General features: G+C 39.9%; 1 protein-coding gene and 1 long non-coding RNA gene across 2 annotated transcripts; both read right to left on the bottom strand.

The window, feature by feature from the left end:
* Positions 1-2,250: 2,250 nt before the first annotated feature.
* naglu (N-acetylglucosaminidase, alpha) lies at positions 2,251-12,970 on the bottom strand. The gene is made up of 6 exons (XM_019892588.1): positions 12,448-12,970; positions 7,987-8,134; positions 6,555-6,701; positions 6,215-6,300; positions 4,742-4,998; positions 2,251-3,481 (listed from the first exon to the last, which is right to left on the bottom strand). The coding sequence occupies exons 1-6, from the start codon at positions 12,858-12,860 to the stop codon at positions 2,265-2,267; spliced, it is 2,268 nt and encodes a 755-aa protein (XP_019748147.1). The 5' UTR covers positions 12,861-12,970; the 3' UTR covers positions 2,251-2,264.
* On the bottom strand, positions 11,440-12,061 carry LOC109529287 (uncharacterized). Its single transcript, XR_002170810.1, has 2 exons — positions 11,937-12,061; positions 11,440-11,570 (listed from the first exon to the last, which is right to left on the bottom strand). It is a non-coding gene; the product is annotated as an uncharacterized LOC109529287 (long non-coding RNA).
* Positions 12,971-13,445: the final 475 nt, after the last annotated feature.

Raw genomic sequence — 13,445 nt, 5'->3', positions numbered from 1 at the left:
ACGAAAAACAAAGAAATACAATGGCAATGCGGAATCACAAATTTTTGTGGTTTATCATGCGCTTCACTTATGCTGGATTCCAAGTCGCTCCTTCGCACAAACATACAGTAAATAAGCTTTAACGTTGAAATAAATATTGCGCTCTACTTCGCCGATTTTGATTCAGTCTTGTCTTTTTTTTTTAAAGAATTGAAAGAGCAATTACTGTAAATGTGTCATTTCCGCGTCTACTTTGATATCTGAGCGAATGTTTTGCGTGTATGTGCGCGTTTCAAGCGAAGAAAGGGAGTCAGGTTAAAAAATAAAAAGTAAAAAAATGGAAAGATTACAATCAATCCTTTGCAATCATTTTGTGATATTTGTCAATCCATCTGCTGTGTGTGATGTCTTTCGGACTAGATCCCAAGTTCTGATCCAAGTGTCCTCATGTGATGAAGACTGCTCCTTCGGGTATAACTGTGCAATCTGGGTTTGCTGATTGTGGAAGGCCACTCAAATCTTGTAAAAAAACTAACAGTGGTGACCGGATCTCAGCTGGCAGGATTTTATTTTGAAACCAGTAACCAATGGAAGGTCTAACTAACTCTTAATAGTGCTGAAAGATCAGCTATCTGCTGGAAAAATGATGTTCCAACAAAGAATTGAACCTGCTCTTGTGTGTGAAAATACATTTTAATTTGAATATATTGGATTTTATGCATTGTAAAATTGACTCATGTAAATGATCAGTGGAGAGGAAGTTGAAACGTCCCTCCTTGGGTGTAAAACTAATTATTTTAACAATAAAATGACATTTAAATTGATGTTGTTGTTCTTGCATTCATTGCGATCGTGTGTTTGTTTGTTTTTTAATGGCTGTTTTCATTTAGATTTTTTTTTTGGGGTGGGGGGGGACCAAAAGCTGACATAACTGTCATGCTTGTTGATTTAAAAAAAAAAAATGTGATGCATGGATGACAATGTGGCCTTTGTTACGGGTGGCACAAAAACAATGCACCAAGCACATGTACCACAATGTGGAGATTAAAATTGCCGTATTTCCCGCACAATAAGGCGCACCTAAAAGCATTCAATTTTCTCAAAAGCTGACCGTGCGTTTTATAATCCGATGCGCCTTGTATATGGATCAATATTCTGATTTCCCCGACGTAGTATTTTACATGTTCTGTAAATTGCTTTGTTACAGCTGCAGCGGTTGTGTAGGATACAGCTGTACTGAATTGTATTCCTTTAGCGTAGCTCCATCTAGTGGAGGCATAACAAAACCGCAGCCACTTATGTGGCTTCTATGCGCCTTATAAAGGCGCTTATAAATAAAATGTATTATTATTATTATTATAATACAGTGCGCCCTATATTTGAAAACAGTTTTAACATAGGACATTCATTGAAAGGTGCGCCTTGTACAACGAAGCGCCTTATAGTGCGGAAAATACGGTAGTGTATTAGTCCCATAACGTGCAAGACTCTGATGACAGGCCTGAGTTACAAAAAATAAATACAACCTTAATTTAATTTAATCATAAAAATATATATTTAGATGACGAAGACAGTCGTACATCAGTGGTTGGCATATGATCAGTCACTCCAAAAAAAAAATCTTTGAACATCTCTATTTGCCAGAATTATTTTACAAGACATGTAGAGGTGACATCTTAGTTTGACATCTAAATTCTTTTACATCAACATCCACTCAAAGGCAGGTTGGAGTCAGCATCTTCATTGTTCATATTGAAAAGTGAACTTGCAACACCATTGCTTTGCTCAAATCAGTAGGACAGTTTTGTCAAGAATGGAATCTGGAATTTGTAAAAGTGGAGAAAAAAAAAACGTGTTGCATTTAGTGAATTTATAACTAATCTTTACTGTAACGTGCAAGGAAGACTTAACCATGTGGAATGAAGTTCACATGCTACGGTGTTACTCCACATTTTCATTAAACTCATGTTGGAAACATACATCAACATTTGGAAATAAAGACTAAATTAACCATTGGATCGGCACGCTTTGTGTACCACGGTTGACCAACCAGAATTAATATTAACATGACAGCAGTCTGGTTTGTATCGTTTGCCTCATTCGTACTGCCTGGGCTTGCGATCAGGACATTTTTCTTCCTGCGCAACATTTCAGGTCGTGGTTCACTGGATGGACAAACATGATTTTCATCATCAGAAAGTTCGGGATACGTCTTTAATAATTCACATTCCTCTTGCTGCATACATTTTTTTTTTCTTTTTTAGCGAAAATGTAGTCTCTGCAGATCATGATAGTCCTTTCAAGGTTTTCAGGGCTAGTGGGTAATACTTGAGAAAGATCCTGCGGGTGATCTCGTACGTGTCACCTTGAGGCTTTGTGGGGTACTTTCGGCCATTATAAATAAATCCCTTTTCGACCTGGAAAACGGCCTGATTGAAGGCATCTTGCTTAAATGGCTGACCGCTGTCCAGACACTCCACCAATGTTTGGACAAACAGGCCCCATCGTTGGGCGTAGTAGTCCTCCATTAGGCCTCCCCACTCTTTGCTAGCATAGTCTTGGATTTCACCACTGGGGCCCCACAGAGTGACCTGGTTCCTGGCATTCATATCATACAGCTCCGCCTCCTCCTCGTCGATCGCGAAGGATTTCGCCCGCTCCAGCCATTTCCCCAACAGGAAATGGTGATCACTGCTCAGCAAACGATTGAGTTCCGGCAAAAGGTCGTATATGAGCACCCCTGCGGTAGTTAGCAGTTCTGGCAACTTTTGTTGATGAAAGGCATCGGTGAGATCCAGGTAAAACGATGATGTTAAAACTTGTAAGACCTCTCGAGTAACATCGACGAGATCATACCGGAAGGTTTCCTTTGACATGAGAGAAGGAGACGCTTGGATCATGAGTTTCCACGCTTCGAACAAGTCCGCCGGGTTGTACCAAAGATCGGTTTTCATGTGAAAGGAAGGCCGGCGCACGAGTGGGCTGTGGTTATGATTTCGATAGTGCGGCAGAGTGCAGTTGTAGACGCTGGAAAACAGGAGTCTCCACGTGGTGATCAGACTGTCTCGCGTGGTGCCGTAACGACGTACGGCATACAGAGACGCCCACTTGACCAAGTTGACGGGCTCCTTGCGCCACGCCAGTTCGCTCATTAATTCGTACATGACGGGATTCTGCTCGATGCCCTCGGGTGTCATGCCTACGCCGACCATGGTGGAGTTCGGGAAATGCAAGGCTTTGAAGAGTCCCGAATTGACACTCTCCACTGTGCCAAAGAGACCGCTGTTGCCACCAAAGTTTTGCAGCATGCACCAGATGAAAGGCTGCCCGTAGAAAGACTCAGTGTAGGAGAAAATTGGCTCAGTCTCTGCAAACAAATCTAGCACGATCATCCGTCCAAGGGGCACGCCGTGTAGTAGGGCCCGAATCTGGGCAGGCTTCCAGAAAGCTGCAGCATTAAAGAACAACCATCCCTGCATCAGCCAAATTGCCTGAGGATCAACTATGGAGGAAAAAAAAAATTCATGAGGTACAAGAAAGGGACCATTCTAGAACATGGATGAAATATTTTACTCAGTAGGGAGTTTTTGAAGAGGGGTACGTTTTGTAACACAACAGGTCATCTGGGGGTCCCCAAACTGGGACAATTAATTGTACTTGAAAATAACAAATTAAATTGTGTTCACTCATACAAACCGTGGCAGTATAGTTGAGCCACAGATTCCACTTTTCCAAAGTTCAGTTCACCAAAATACAGTTCTGAACGGCGAACCCTGTGATTTGGGGGAAATCTGTAAATTTCCCCAGTGTGGGACAAATAAAGGATATCTTATCTTGTCACATTGCTACTTGAAGTATCCGTAGGTTCAGTAAAAGGCACAATAGAAATCTAAGTATCCATATGATTACGTTAGCTTTAGCCAGCTAACATGACCGCAATGCAAATCTATTTGAATCCCACCCACATAAACATTTTCTGCCGCTGTTTCTGTATTCTTTGTTTTTGGTGGTGAAACAGGGTTGTGACTGTGTGGACACACGAACGTTTATATCATTTAGTGGTGTTGTACGTTAGCTTTAGCCAGCTAACATGACCGCAGCGCAAATCTATTTGAGTCCCACCTAAAAACAATTCTGCCGCTGTTTCTGTCTTCTTTGTATTTGGTGGTGATACAGGTTGTGACTGTTTGGACATACGGACGTTTATATCATTTAATGGTGTGTACCTATTTACCAATTGCAGCTCATTTCACTGTCAGTAATTACAGCGACTCTGTCTGACTCTGGTTGATGTTTTTCACAAGTTCAGCCCATGGGATCATCTTTACTGTCTTAAACTGTATAAATGCCATTTTTGACCTACTACAGCCAATGGCTAAAGATTCATGGCATGTCCTGATTTCAATGTTTAAATTTGGCGGCACACAAAATGAGTTAATTTCAAGTTTAAATGGAAGCACTGTGTTTTTTAACTCCTTTGAAAATCCAACGTCAGTCCCAGTAAATTTGCGCTTGACTTTCAGTTATGTTATTTGGAGGTGCGAAGATTTAGCCACCTAGCATTGCAACGCAAATATGGGGGTAACAACATAACCATGCAAGACTGTCCTGTCCTGTTCAGAATTTCCTCAGGAGACAGGATAAAATGAGTCCTCAGCACAACGGCATTGGAAGATAACTGGTTAATAAGACTTCTTTCGGTACAGACACATGAACATCTGTTACACGTACTTCATTTTTTTATTGATATGCCAAAACTCACCGGCAGTCATTGAGGCGAAGACGGATCGACTGACAGCTGACAGGTAAGCGGGGTCTGAGGAGGGAGGAATCATCTCGTTGAAGGTGTCCGTGTTATAGATGTGATCCGTCCCGAATTGTCGGACCACCTGGGAAAGATAGAGGGAACCAATCCGGAGGAAAAGCGGGTCTCTCGGGTCCAAGATATACGAGCAGGAGAAGCTGCAGTTGAAATGAGCCCATGGCCCCAATCTTGTTACGTTTGCCTCTGGATGCAACCTGAAATTCAAAATAGCTTCGGTAAAGGTACTTTAGCATTTAATGTGACAGAAAAACTCTTATTAACAAGCTATAGAGCAGGCCGGGGCAAAGTACGAACTATGGCGTCGGTCTTTATAAATTTAAAATAAAACAGATGAAATATGCAAAGCTTTTATTGTGAATCTGCTGCTTTTATTTTGATGTATGTGGGTGGTACAAGCGAACAAGTGCGACAACTTTGTGCAAGTTTTTGAGTCAAGTCAAACTTATTTTGATAGCGTCTCAAAGGGATTTACGTGTCCGCAATTGACTAATATTAACGACATGCCCTGATATTAACTCCCAGGAGGGCAAGGGAAGACTAAAAAAAAAAAAATCTGGCAAAAAATAACAATCCTTGAGAAGGGGTTGCAGATAGGGGAATCCCTATTCCAGGATGGCCAGACTGCAATGAATGCTGAATGGGCAACATTTTACACGTAATATCGTGTATAATATAATTTAAATGTATTAAACAAATGAATATCTAAAATATAATACGATACGGTAGCAGTAGAAATAGTGTGAAAGTCCATTTAATCAGATGAAGCATCGCAGGAAGATGTCTGGTGAAGTGAGCCCAATTATTTTTATCAATTGACAGGTCGATTAATCAATGAATGAGATCAACAAAAGTGTTTTGATTTTCATCCCTTTACTCAAAAAGAGGACATTCTTTCAAATGGCAGAAAATGCACAAACATAAATTAATTAGGATTCAGTTTCTGGTTTGATCTGAAAAATAGGCAAAAATGTAGATCGTTTTTTTTCAAAGTAAAAGCAATGTTTTGATTTTGATTAATCACCAAGATAAAAGCTTTCACGGAGGACGTGTGCATTTGTGCAAACACATTATCACTGTTAGTTATTTTGAAATCCTCTCTTGAAAAGATATTTGGGTTTTTTTTCCCAGTTAATTTGTACAAGTTATAAGTCACATTAATGGGGGTGGGGGGTTGATTTTAATTATTGATCTCAGTCTTATCTTTAAAAAAAAATAAAAGACTTGGCATTTGAACAGGCGTGTGTAGAATTATAAACCACTTTAAATGTGAGTAATTTTTTTCTTTTTTTTTTTTTTTAAATCGAAATCAATAATTTTATTTATCTTGAAAAAAATAATTAATTGTAATAAGAAGTGTTTGTGGCGGCAGGGAAAGGTAAATGTTTTGTTTTTGGCTTTTTTTTTTTTTACCTGAGGATTCCCTTGGGGATGTTCCCGGAGAAGGCTGGCAGCACTGGAATCATGCCAAATGATCTCATTCGCTCTAAGATTTTAAACTGTGAAAGAAAAAAAATAAAGAGAATATCTTTTAAGAATTTGAATCAGACGAAGGTTACTGTAAATGGCTGTATGTTAAAGGTTACATATCATTTTGGCCCCATCTATAAGCAAACTATATTTTAAAAACATCTCCCGGACAACGAGTTTGAATCCTGTATTGAACGCTACATATTGATTTTTTTTTCAATTGGTTACATCATATTGATTGAAGAATAACATCAGTGTGCGTGATGTATAAAGGTGACAGTACTTGGAGGGTCAGCTGATTCACATGCCAGGACTGTGGCAGCGGTCCACCAAACTTGAACATGTTTCCCATGCGGTTCCAAGCCAGAAATGCCGGGCCGGAGAAGAATTCTTCGATTTCTGATTGGTGCAAACCAAGAGCACGGTAAACCTAAAAGGTGCATGAGGAACGTGCATCAGTGCAATCGGTGAATCCTGTACTGGTATACAATTTCCAATTCCAATGAAGTTTGGACGTTAAACATTAAAAAAATTAAAAATAAAAATAAAAAAAACAACCAGAATACTATGATTTGTAAATCATGTTCAACCCATATTTAACCCTTTCAGGGACAGCAGTTACTACAGTGGTGAGCTTACCATGTTATCAGGTTACAGGGTGACTATACTACAAAAACAATGTATTTCATGTTCAAACGGATAAACTTTATTGTTTTTTAGCATATTGTCATTAATTTAGGATTTTAACACTGCAACACGTTCCAAAAAAGCTGAGACAGGGTCATGTTAACCACCGTGTTCCATTATCTTTTCTTTTAACAACATTTAATAAACATTTAGGAACTGAGGACACTAAATTGTTGAAGCTTTGCAGGTGGGGGTTTTTTCCCCCCCATTCTTTTTTAATGTACAATTTCAGCTGTTTAACTCATTCACTCCCAAAGTCGTTTTTTAAACGTCTTTTCAGACTTGCCCATTCTTTTTTAATGTACAATTTCAGCTGTTTAAAAGTCCCGGTTTCTCCGTTATCATATTTTAAGCTTCATGCATTTTGAATGGGAGGCAGGTCTGGACTGCTGGCAGGGCAGTCTCGTACCCTCACTCTTTTATTACAAAGCCACACTGTTGTTACATGTGCAGAATGTGGTTTGGCGTTGCATACGTTATATTCATTAACCTTAAAAATGGTTTACATGAACTTTTTCTGATGTGAATAATAAAAAAATATGATCACTAAAATGTATGTTGTGATCAAGCAAAATGTTTCAAGGATGGCTCCACACTGGGGATAGGGGCCACTATAGCCCTGTTAGAAATCTGTGTAGCCCCAGTTAAGTCCCTTCAGCATTGTATTTTACATTTTATAAGATTTGTATTAATTTAATAGATGTGAAAAACATGAAGTTCACAAAGCCTCCCCAGGTCACAGGAAGACTTAAAAAATAAATAAATCCTGGTGCTGTGCCTCTGGATTTGAGTTGTCTTGCTTGATTTTTGCCACCTACATTTTATAAGATTTGTATTAATTTAATAGATGTTAAAAACATGAAGTTCACAAAGCCTCCCCACGTCACAGGAAGACTTAAAAAAAATAAATCCTGGTGCTGTGCCTGTGGATTTGAGTTGTCTTGCTTGATTTTTGCCACTGTAACTTGAAACTTGCGTGAACCAGATCGAGAGATCAAGATTTGGCTTTCGAAGGATTTTGCACTTACCTCTTGCCACAGGGCCTCTTGACCAGTGAAAGCCAGTGGAAGATTAATCCCATTAAGAGCCATCCAGTCAATCTCTCTCTCCCACCGTGGCCAGTCCCACCACACAGACGAATAGCTAACGGTGCAGACATTCTGATAGTAGCGAAACCTGGACACAGACAAAATGTTAATAAACACAAAATGAAACGTGGACGCTGTTTTGTAAAAAAAAAAAAAATGATTCAACAGTCGCACAAATCTGAGGTCGCCCAGGACCAACACCCTGGAACGGATTGTATTCAATTTCCGAGGTTCCGCTGGATTACAGATGAAGGAATTTGCCACCAGATAAAATCCTGAATAACTGGAGGCAATGATTCGTAAATTAAATGAGAAGAAGCAGCAGGTCTTCTTTTTTTTTTTTTTTTTTTTTTTAATCCTGTCCTGTTCCGCTCCCTGCGAAAATGACTTCCACTCCTGTACCGCACACATTTTGGAAGTCAGCTACATTAACCTTTTCAGGGACAGCGGTTACGACAGTGGACAGGTTATCATTTTTATGAGGATACAGGTGGATGAAAGGGTAGAGTACCCCTCCCACTGAATAATCCCACTCCCATCTACTCTAGTGAATTTTTTAGCCTTTACCATCCTAATCCCATGGTTAAAGGTAACATTGACTCCCATCCCGTGGGAATCCCGTAGGAGTCCCGAAAAAAAGTCACCCTCGAAAGGAGACTTAATCAGGGATGTTCTAGACCAGGGGTCCCCAACCGCCGGTCCGCGGACCGGTACCGGTCCGCAGGGCATTTGGTACCGGGCCGCACAGAAAGAACTTGCCTTATTTCCGTTTTATTTATTTCGGAATACGAAATATGTTTTATTTTGAAAAATTACCGGATTCTCTGTTACATCCGTCTGTGTCACGCTTGACTCACGTCAAGGCACACTTCTCGGTCACGTGACCGATGACGCTCATAAACAAAACGCTGAAGCCAGCAAAATGAGTAAAAAAGCTGCTTGGAGATCGCAAATGACGGCGGCCTTAAAAGTACGTTCGAAACTACTGGATCAAAGTTATGGCTGAATACTCTGAGATCGCCACAATAGCACTGTTGCTATTTCCGACATCCTACCTGTGTGAGGTGGGGAGTTTCTGCAGCAACAGCGACTAAAACAAAATTACGAAGTAGACTGGACATAAACCACACACTTGAGGTGTCATTGTCTCCTATTACTCCGAGATGGGACTGTCTGATTGCAGAAAATCAAGCTCGGGGCTGTGGTGAGTCGTCATTTTCATGCACTTTGAATTTGCGTTGTATCGTATTTTGAAGGCATTAAACATTACCAGAGCGATAAGAGTGTTGCGACCAGATTAGACGCTCCTTGTGTTTATTATTATATTTCGAAAACACCACAGTTTTCATGCAGCTCATACCATATTATTTTGTTGTATTAATCCGCCACACCTTAAATGCCGGTCCCTGAAAATATTGTCTGACTTAAACCGGTCCGTGGGGCAAAAAAGGTTGGGGACCCCTGTTCTAGACCACTTTTCCTTTTCTTCGTCAGACCAATATGCAAATGAGTATTCACTTTTGTGTACTTACTGGTACTGAGCACCAATAGCACCAGCACATTTGATCTTTTTTTTTTTTTTTAACAAACACAATGACAGATTACTGTGATCAAAGACCTTTCTTCCTGACAATTCTGGTCTCACCAATTCTAGTGTTACTCAAGTCAATTCAATAAATCCAGTGAGCGCCGGAACTTGTTTTTGGTTCTTACTGAACCACACTGTGAAACTCACAAAATATAGATACAGTACATACAAGTACAACAAAGCAATTGTTCCAGCAACATTAGATGCCAATTTCCATTATCTTGCCTATGTGCTGTTTGTTTATTTATTTATTTTAACTTGAATACACAATGTTTAATTGTTTTATGTGTGTTACTTTTACAGTTAATGTCAATTGCTCTTGACATGCTGGAAGCAAGCACACTTGGCATCTCTTACAGAACCAAAACAAGGTACATGCTGGGGGGGGAAAAAAGGTGATATTTAGCATACCACACCATAACAAACTCCCTGAGGACAACCAAGATTATGAACCATGAAGTCTAATGCCCCTGCCTTCGACTATTATCCAGTCATGGGAAAAACAAATGGTGCCACACTTTGCCATGCTTCACATGGCTTTTTCAGTCTGCGCAACATGACATAACTGGGGTGAGCTGATGCGGGTCTAATTCCCAACAGTTAATTGAGAGAAATAGTCCTTTTAAAGGACATAGCCGCCGCAAGTTTTCTTTGCGCCCGGAAGTAAACAATGAAACATAAGGAGTAACAATGCTGTATTTGTCATGCACACGTTTTTGTTTTTTGTTTATTTTATTTTTTTATGTACTCAGTAGCAATGATGGGTGCCCCATTGCTCACATCTTGCCATTTGACAGCTGAAAATGCCCAGAGGCAACACTGACCTGTCTTTCACACCTCATAAAAATAAACTATTTGGGAGTACCCGGAGAAAACCCATGCAGGCACGGGGAGAACATGCAAACTCCACAGAGGACCCTGCATCTCTGCACTGCGAGGCCGACGTGCTCACCAGTCGTCCACCGGGCCGCCAAGAAACATACAACAAGACCTAAACAAATACATTTAAAATGAACCCCCAAAGCTCATGTATGATATTGTAACACCCTTGTTTGTGTTTAAAAGGAAGACACAGTTGCCGAAGTTCTTCAGCTGCTTTCTTCCCACAAGCGGAAACACAATCCACGTTCATTCAGGAGCTGCTGTGGGCCACAGCTCACGCCCAGTCACCCAACAAACTGACTGCCTGCTTATTAAGTTCGCCTTCAAGCTTCTTATTATGGCACTTCTACCCTTCTTGATTCTGCTTTGCTATTCATCTCAAAGACATCACAGATACACTTGTGAGACACCAAAATAAAGACGAATTTTTTAACCGAAGACAACAAAATACAACTACTTACAAGAATGCTGTTAAATATGTAAGTTGAGGGGTTCGTTGTTTGGAGTGGATAGCTCTACCTTGCGAACGGCAGAAGGAGAGATTGAATCATTTGAATACAGTTTTATTAAAAGGGGAAAAAAGAGAGACGTCTGCAACGCGGCACGTTCGAGAGCTCAACTCTCCTCGTAACTAAAATCACTTCCTGCTTCTCTTACTTCAACAGCCAATCAGAACCGACTGCCTGCTTATTAAGTTCGCCTTCAAGCTTCTTATTATGGCACTTCTACCCTTCTTGATTCTGCTTTGCTATTCATCTCAAAGACATCACAGATACACTTGTGAGACGCCAAATAAAGACGAAATTTTAACCAAAGACAACAAAATACAACTACTTACAAGCATGCTGTTAAATATGTAAATTGAGGGGTTTGTTGTTTGTAGTGGAAAGCTCTACTTTACGAACGGCAGAAGGAGAGATTGAATCATTTGAATGCAGTTTTATTAAAAGGGGAAAAAAAGAGAGATGTCTGCAACGCAGCACGCTCGAGAACACAACTCTCCTCGTAACTAAAATCACTTCCTGCTTCTCTTACTTCAACAGCCAATCAGAACCTATCAACATAAAAATATGTCTCAGCATAAAAACATGTCTCAGCAATTATTAAACAACAGACTATAATTTAGGTATTCTTAACATGAAATAATATGATGCTCAAACATAAAATGATCATAATTAATAATATAACATAAGCTTACAACTGCGTGGCTTCACCGTCGCTACAAGGTTCATTGACAAAGACGAAAACGAAGGACATTTTTGCTAAAATTATGTGGTGTCAGTTTCCTTTTTTTTTTTCAAATTTTACTGATTTCATTCGTTTTCTTTCAATACCCTTGACAGTTATCGTAAAATAACATCTATTTTAATGAATTATCAGAGCACTTCCTGCTTCTCTTACTTCAACAGCCAATCAGAACCTATCAACATAAAAATATGTCTCAGCAATTATTAAACAACAGACTATAATTTAGGTATTCTTCACACGAAAGAATATGATGCTCAAACATAAAATGATAATAATTAATAATATAACATAAGCTTACAACTGCGTGGCTTCACCGTCGCTACAAGGTTCATTGACAAAGACGAAAACGAAGGACATTTTAGCTAAAATTATATGGTGTCAGTTTCCTTTTTTTTCCAAATTTTACTAATTTCGTTCGTTTTCTTTCAATACCCTTGACAGTTATAGTAAAATAAAATCAATTTTAATGGATTATCAGAAAAAACTACTGGCCCGAGAAAGAAAGTGTTACAAATTGCCAACACAAGCATAGATCAGTCCACGTTAGAGTAAAAGGAAACAAAAATTAGCGGCGTTGTTGAAAACGCGCGATTGATAAGAGTTACATAGTTTTGTCAGAACATACAGTACCCACGCGTCAATGTGTTGACAGTCGACACGGGTGGGACACGGGGGTCACTGACCTGTGCTGGGTGTTGATGCGGAGCACACCGGAGAGTTTTGGAAGAGGACGGGGAAGATTCAACTGATCACCGGACCAGGAAACGTGGCAGTTGCAGAAATATTTCAAGTAATTGTAAATCCCAGAGGCCACGGACACTCCGGTGTTGCCCGTGGCAACTATCCTGTTGTTTTTAGTCGACCTGAGCTCGCACACATCCAGGCTGTCATTAGAGAGGCTCTTGTTAACTATGACGATGAACTCAGTGGATCTGTTCCCCAGGAGGCGTCTCAGCAACTCGACCACAGCTCTGCCCTGTGTCTTGTCGCTAGCTTGCGCCTTCAAGTGATCCAAAGTGGGAAATTTACACGTAGCAGTTACGCAAAGGTAGAGCAAGACAACGACAAACAGGCTGCAATCGCCCCTGCCAGACATTTCGATCCCTACGACGGATTTCCCACCGCAGATCAGGTTTAAAAACAGCACGATCGCTCCATTTGTAGTTAACCAGACAGCTTCTCGTTCCTGGGAACTACTAGCCAATCAGAGGAGGTTTTGCGTTTTGTTTTATAACTTGTAGCCAATCAAAAGAAGGAAACGCATCGCATTTTAACGAGCAATATTTTGTGACCCACGTGATCAACGCCGAGTCATATGATGCATTTTAGAGCTGATCTGATTTTAGGTAGGAATCTCACCTCATTTACCTAATTTTTCATGATTGAAAATATGTTAACTTAAAGTTGGAAAATTATTGAAATAAATCACACAACCATTAACTGAATTGATTTGCGTGTTTTGTTCCAGTGATAGAGTGACTTGACGATGTAAATTCCACCTCAGCTATTTTTGTCAAGTTATTAACATTTTACCAAAGCAAAACGCTGTATCACCATTCAGACTAGACATTGTGTAGTAGCGCTCAGTAAATAATAATTAGCGTTTCTTTTGCATTTTATATTTTAAAATACCTAATTTGAGATGAGACATCGGTCAAGAAAACGAACAAGAATCAAGACG

This window comes from Hippocampus comes, unplaced genomic scaffold, assembly GCF_001891065.2.
Source record: "Hippocampus comes isolate QL1 unplaced genomic scaffold, H_comes_QL1_v1.1 scaffold47, whole genome shotgun sequence".
NCBI lineage: Eukaryota > Metazoa > Chordata > Actinopteri > Syngnathiformes > Syngnathidae > Hippocampus > Hippocampus comes.
The sequence above is the reverse complement of the archived record's forward strand: the minus strand, read 5'-3'. Positions and strand labels throughout refer to the sequence as shown.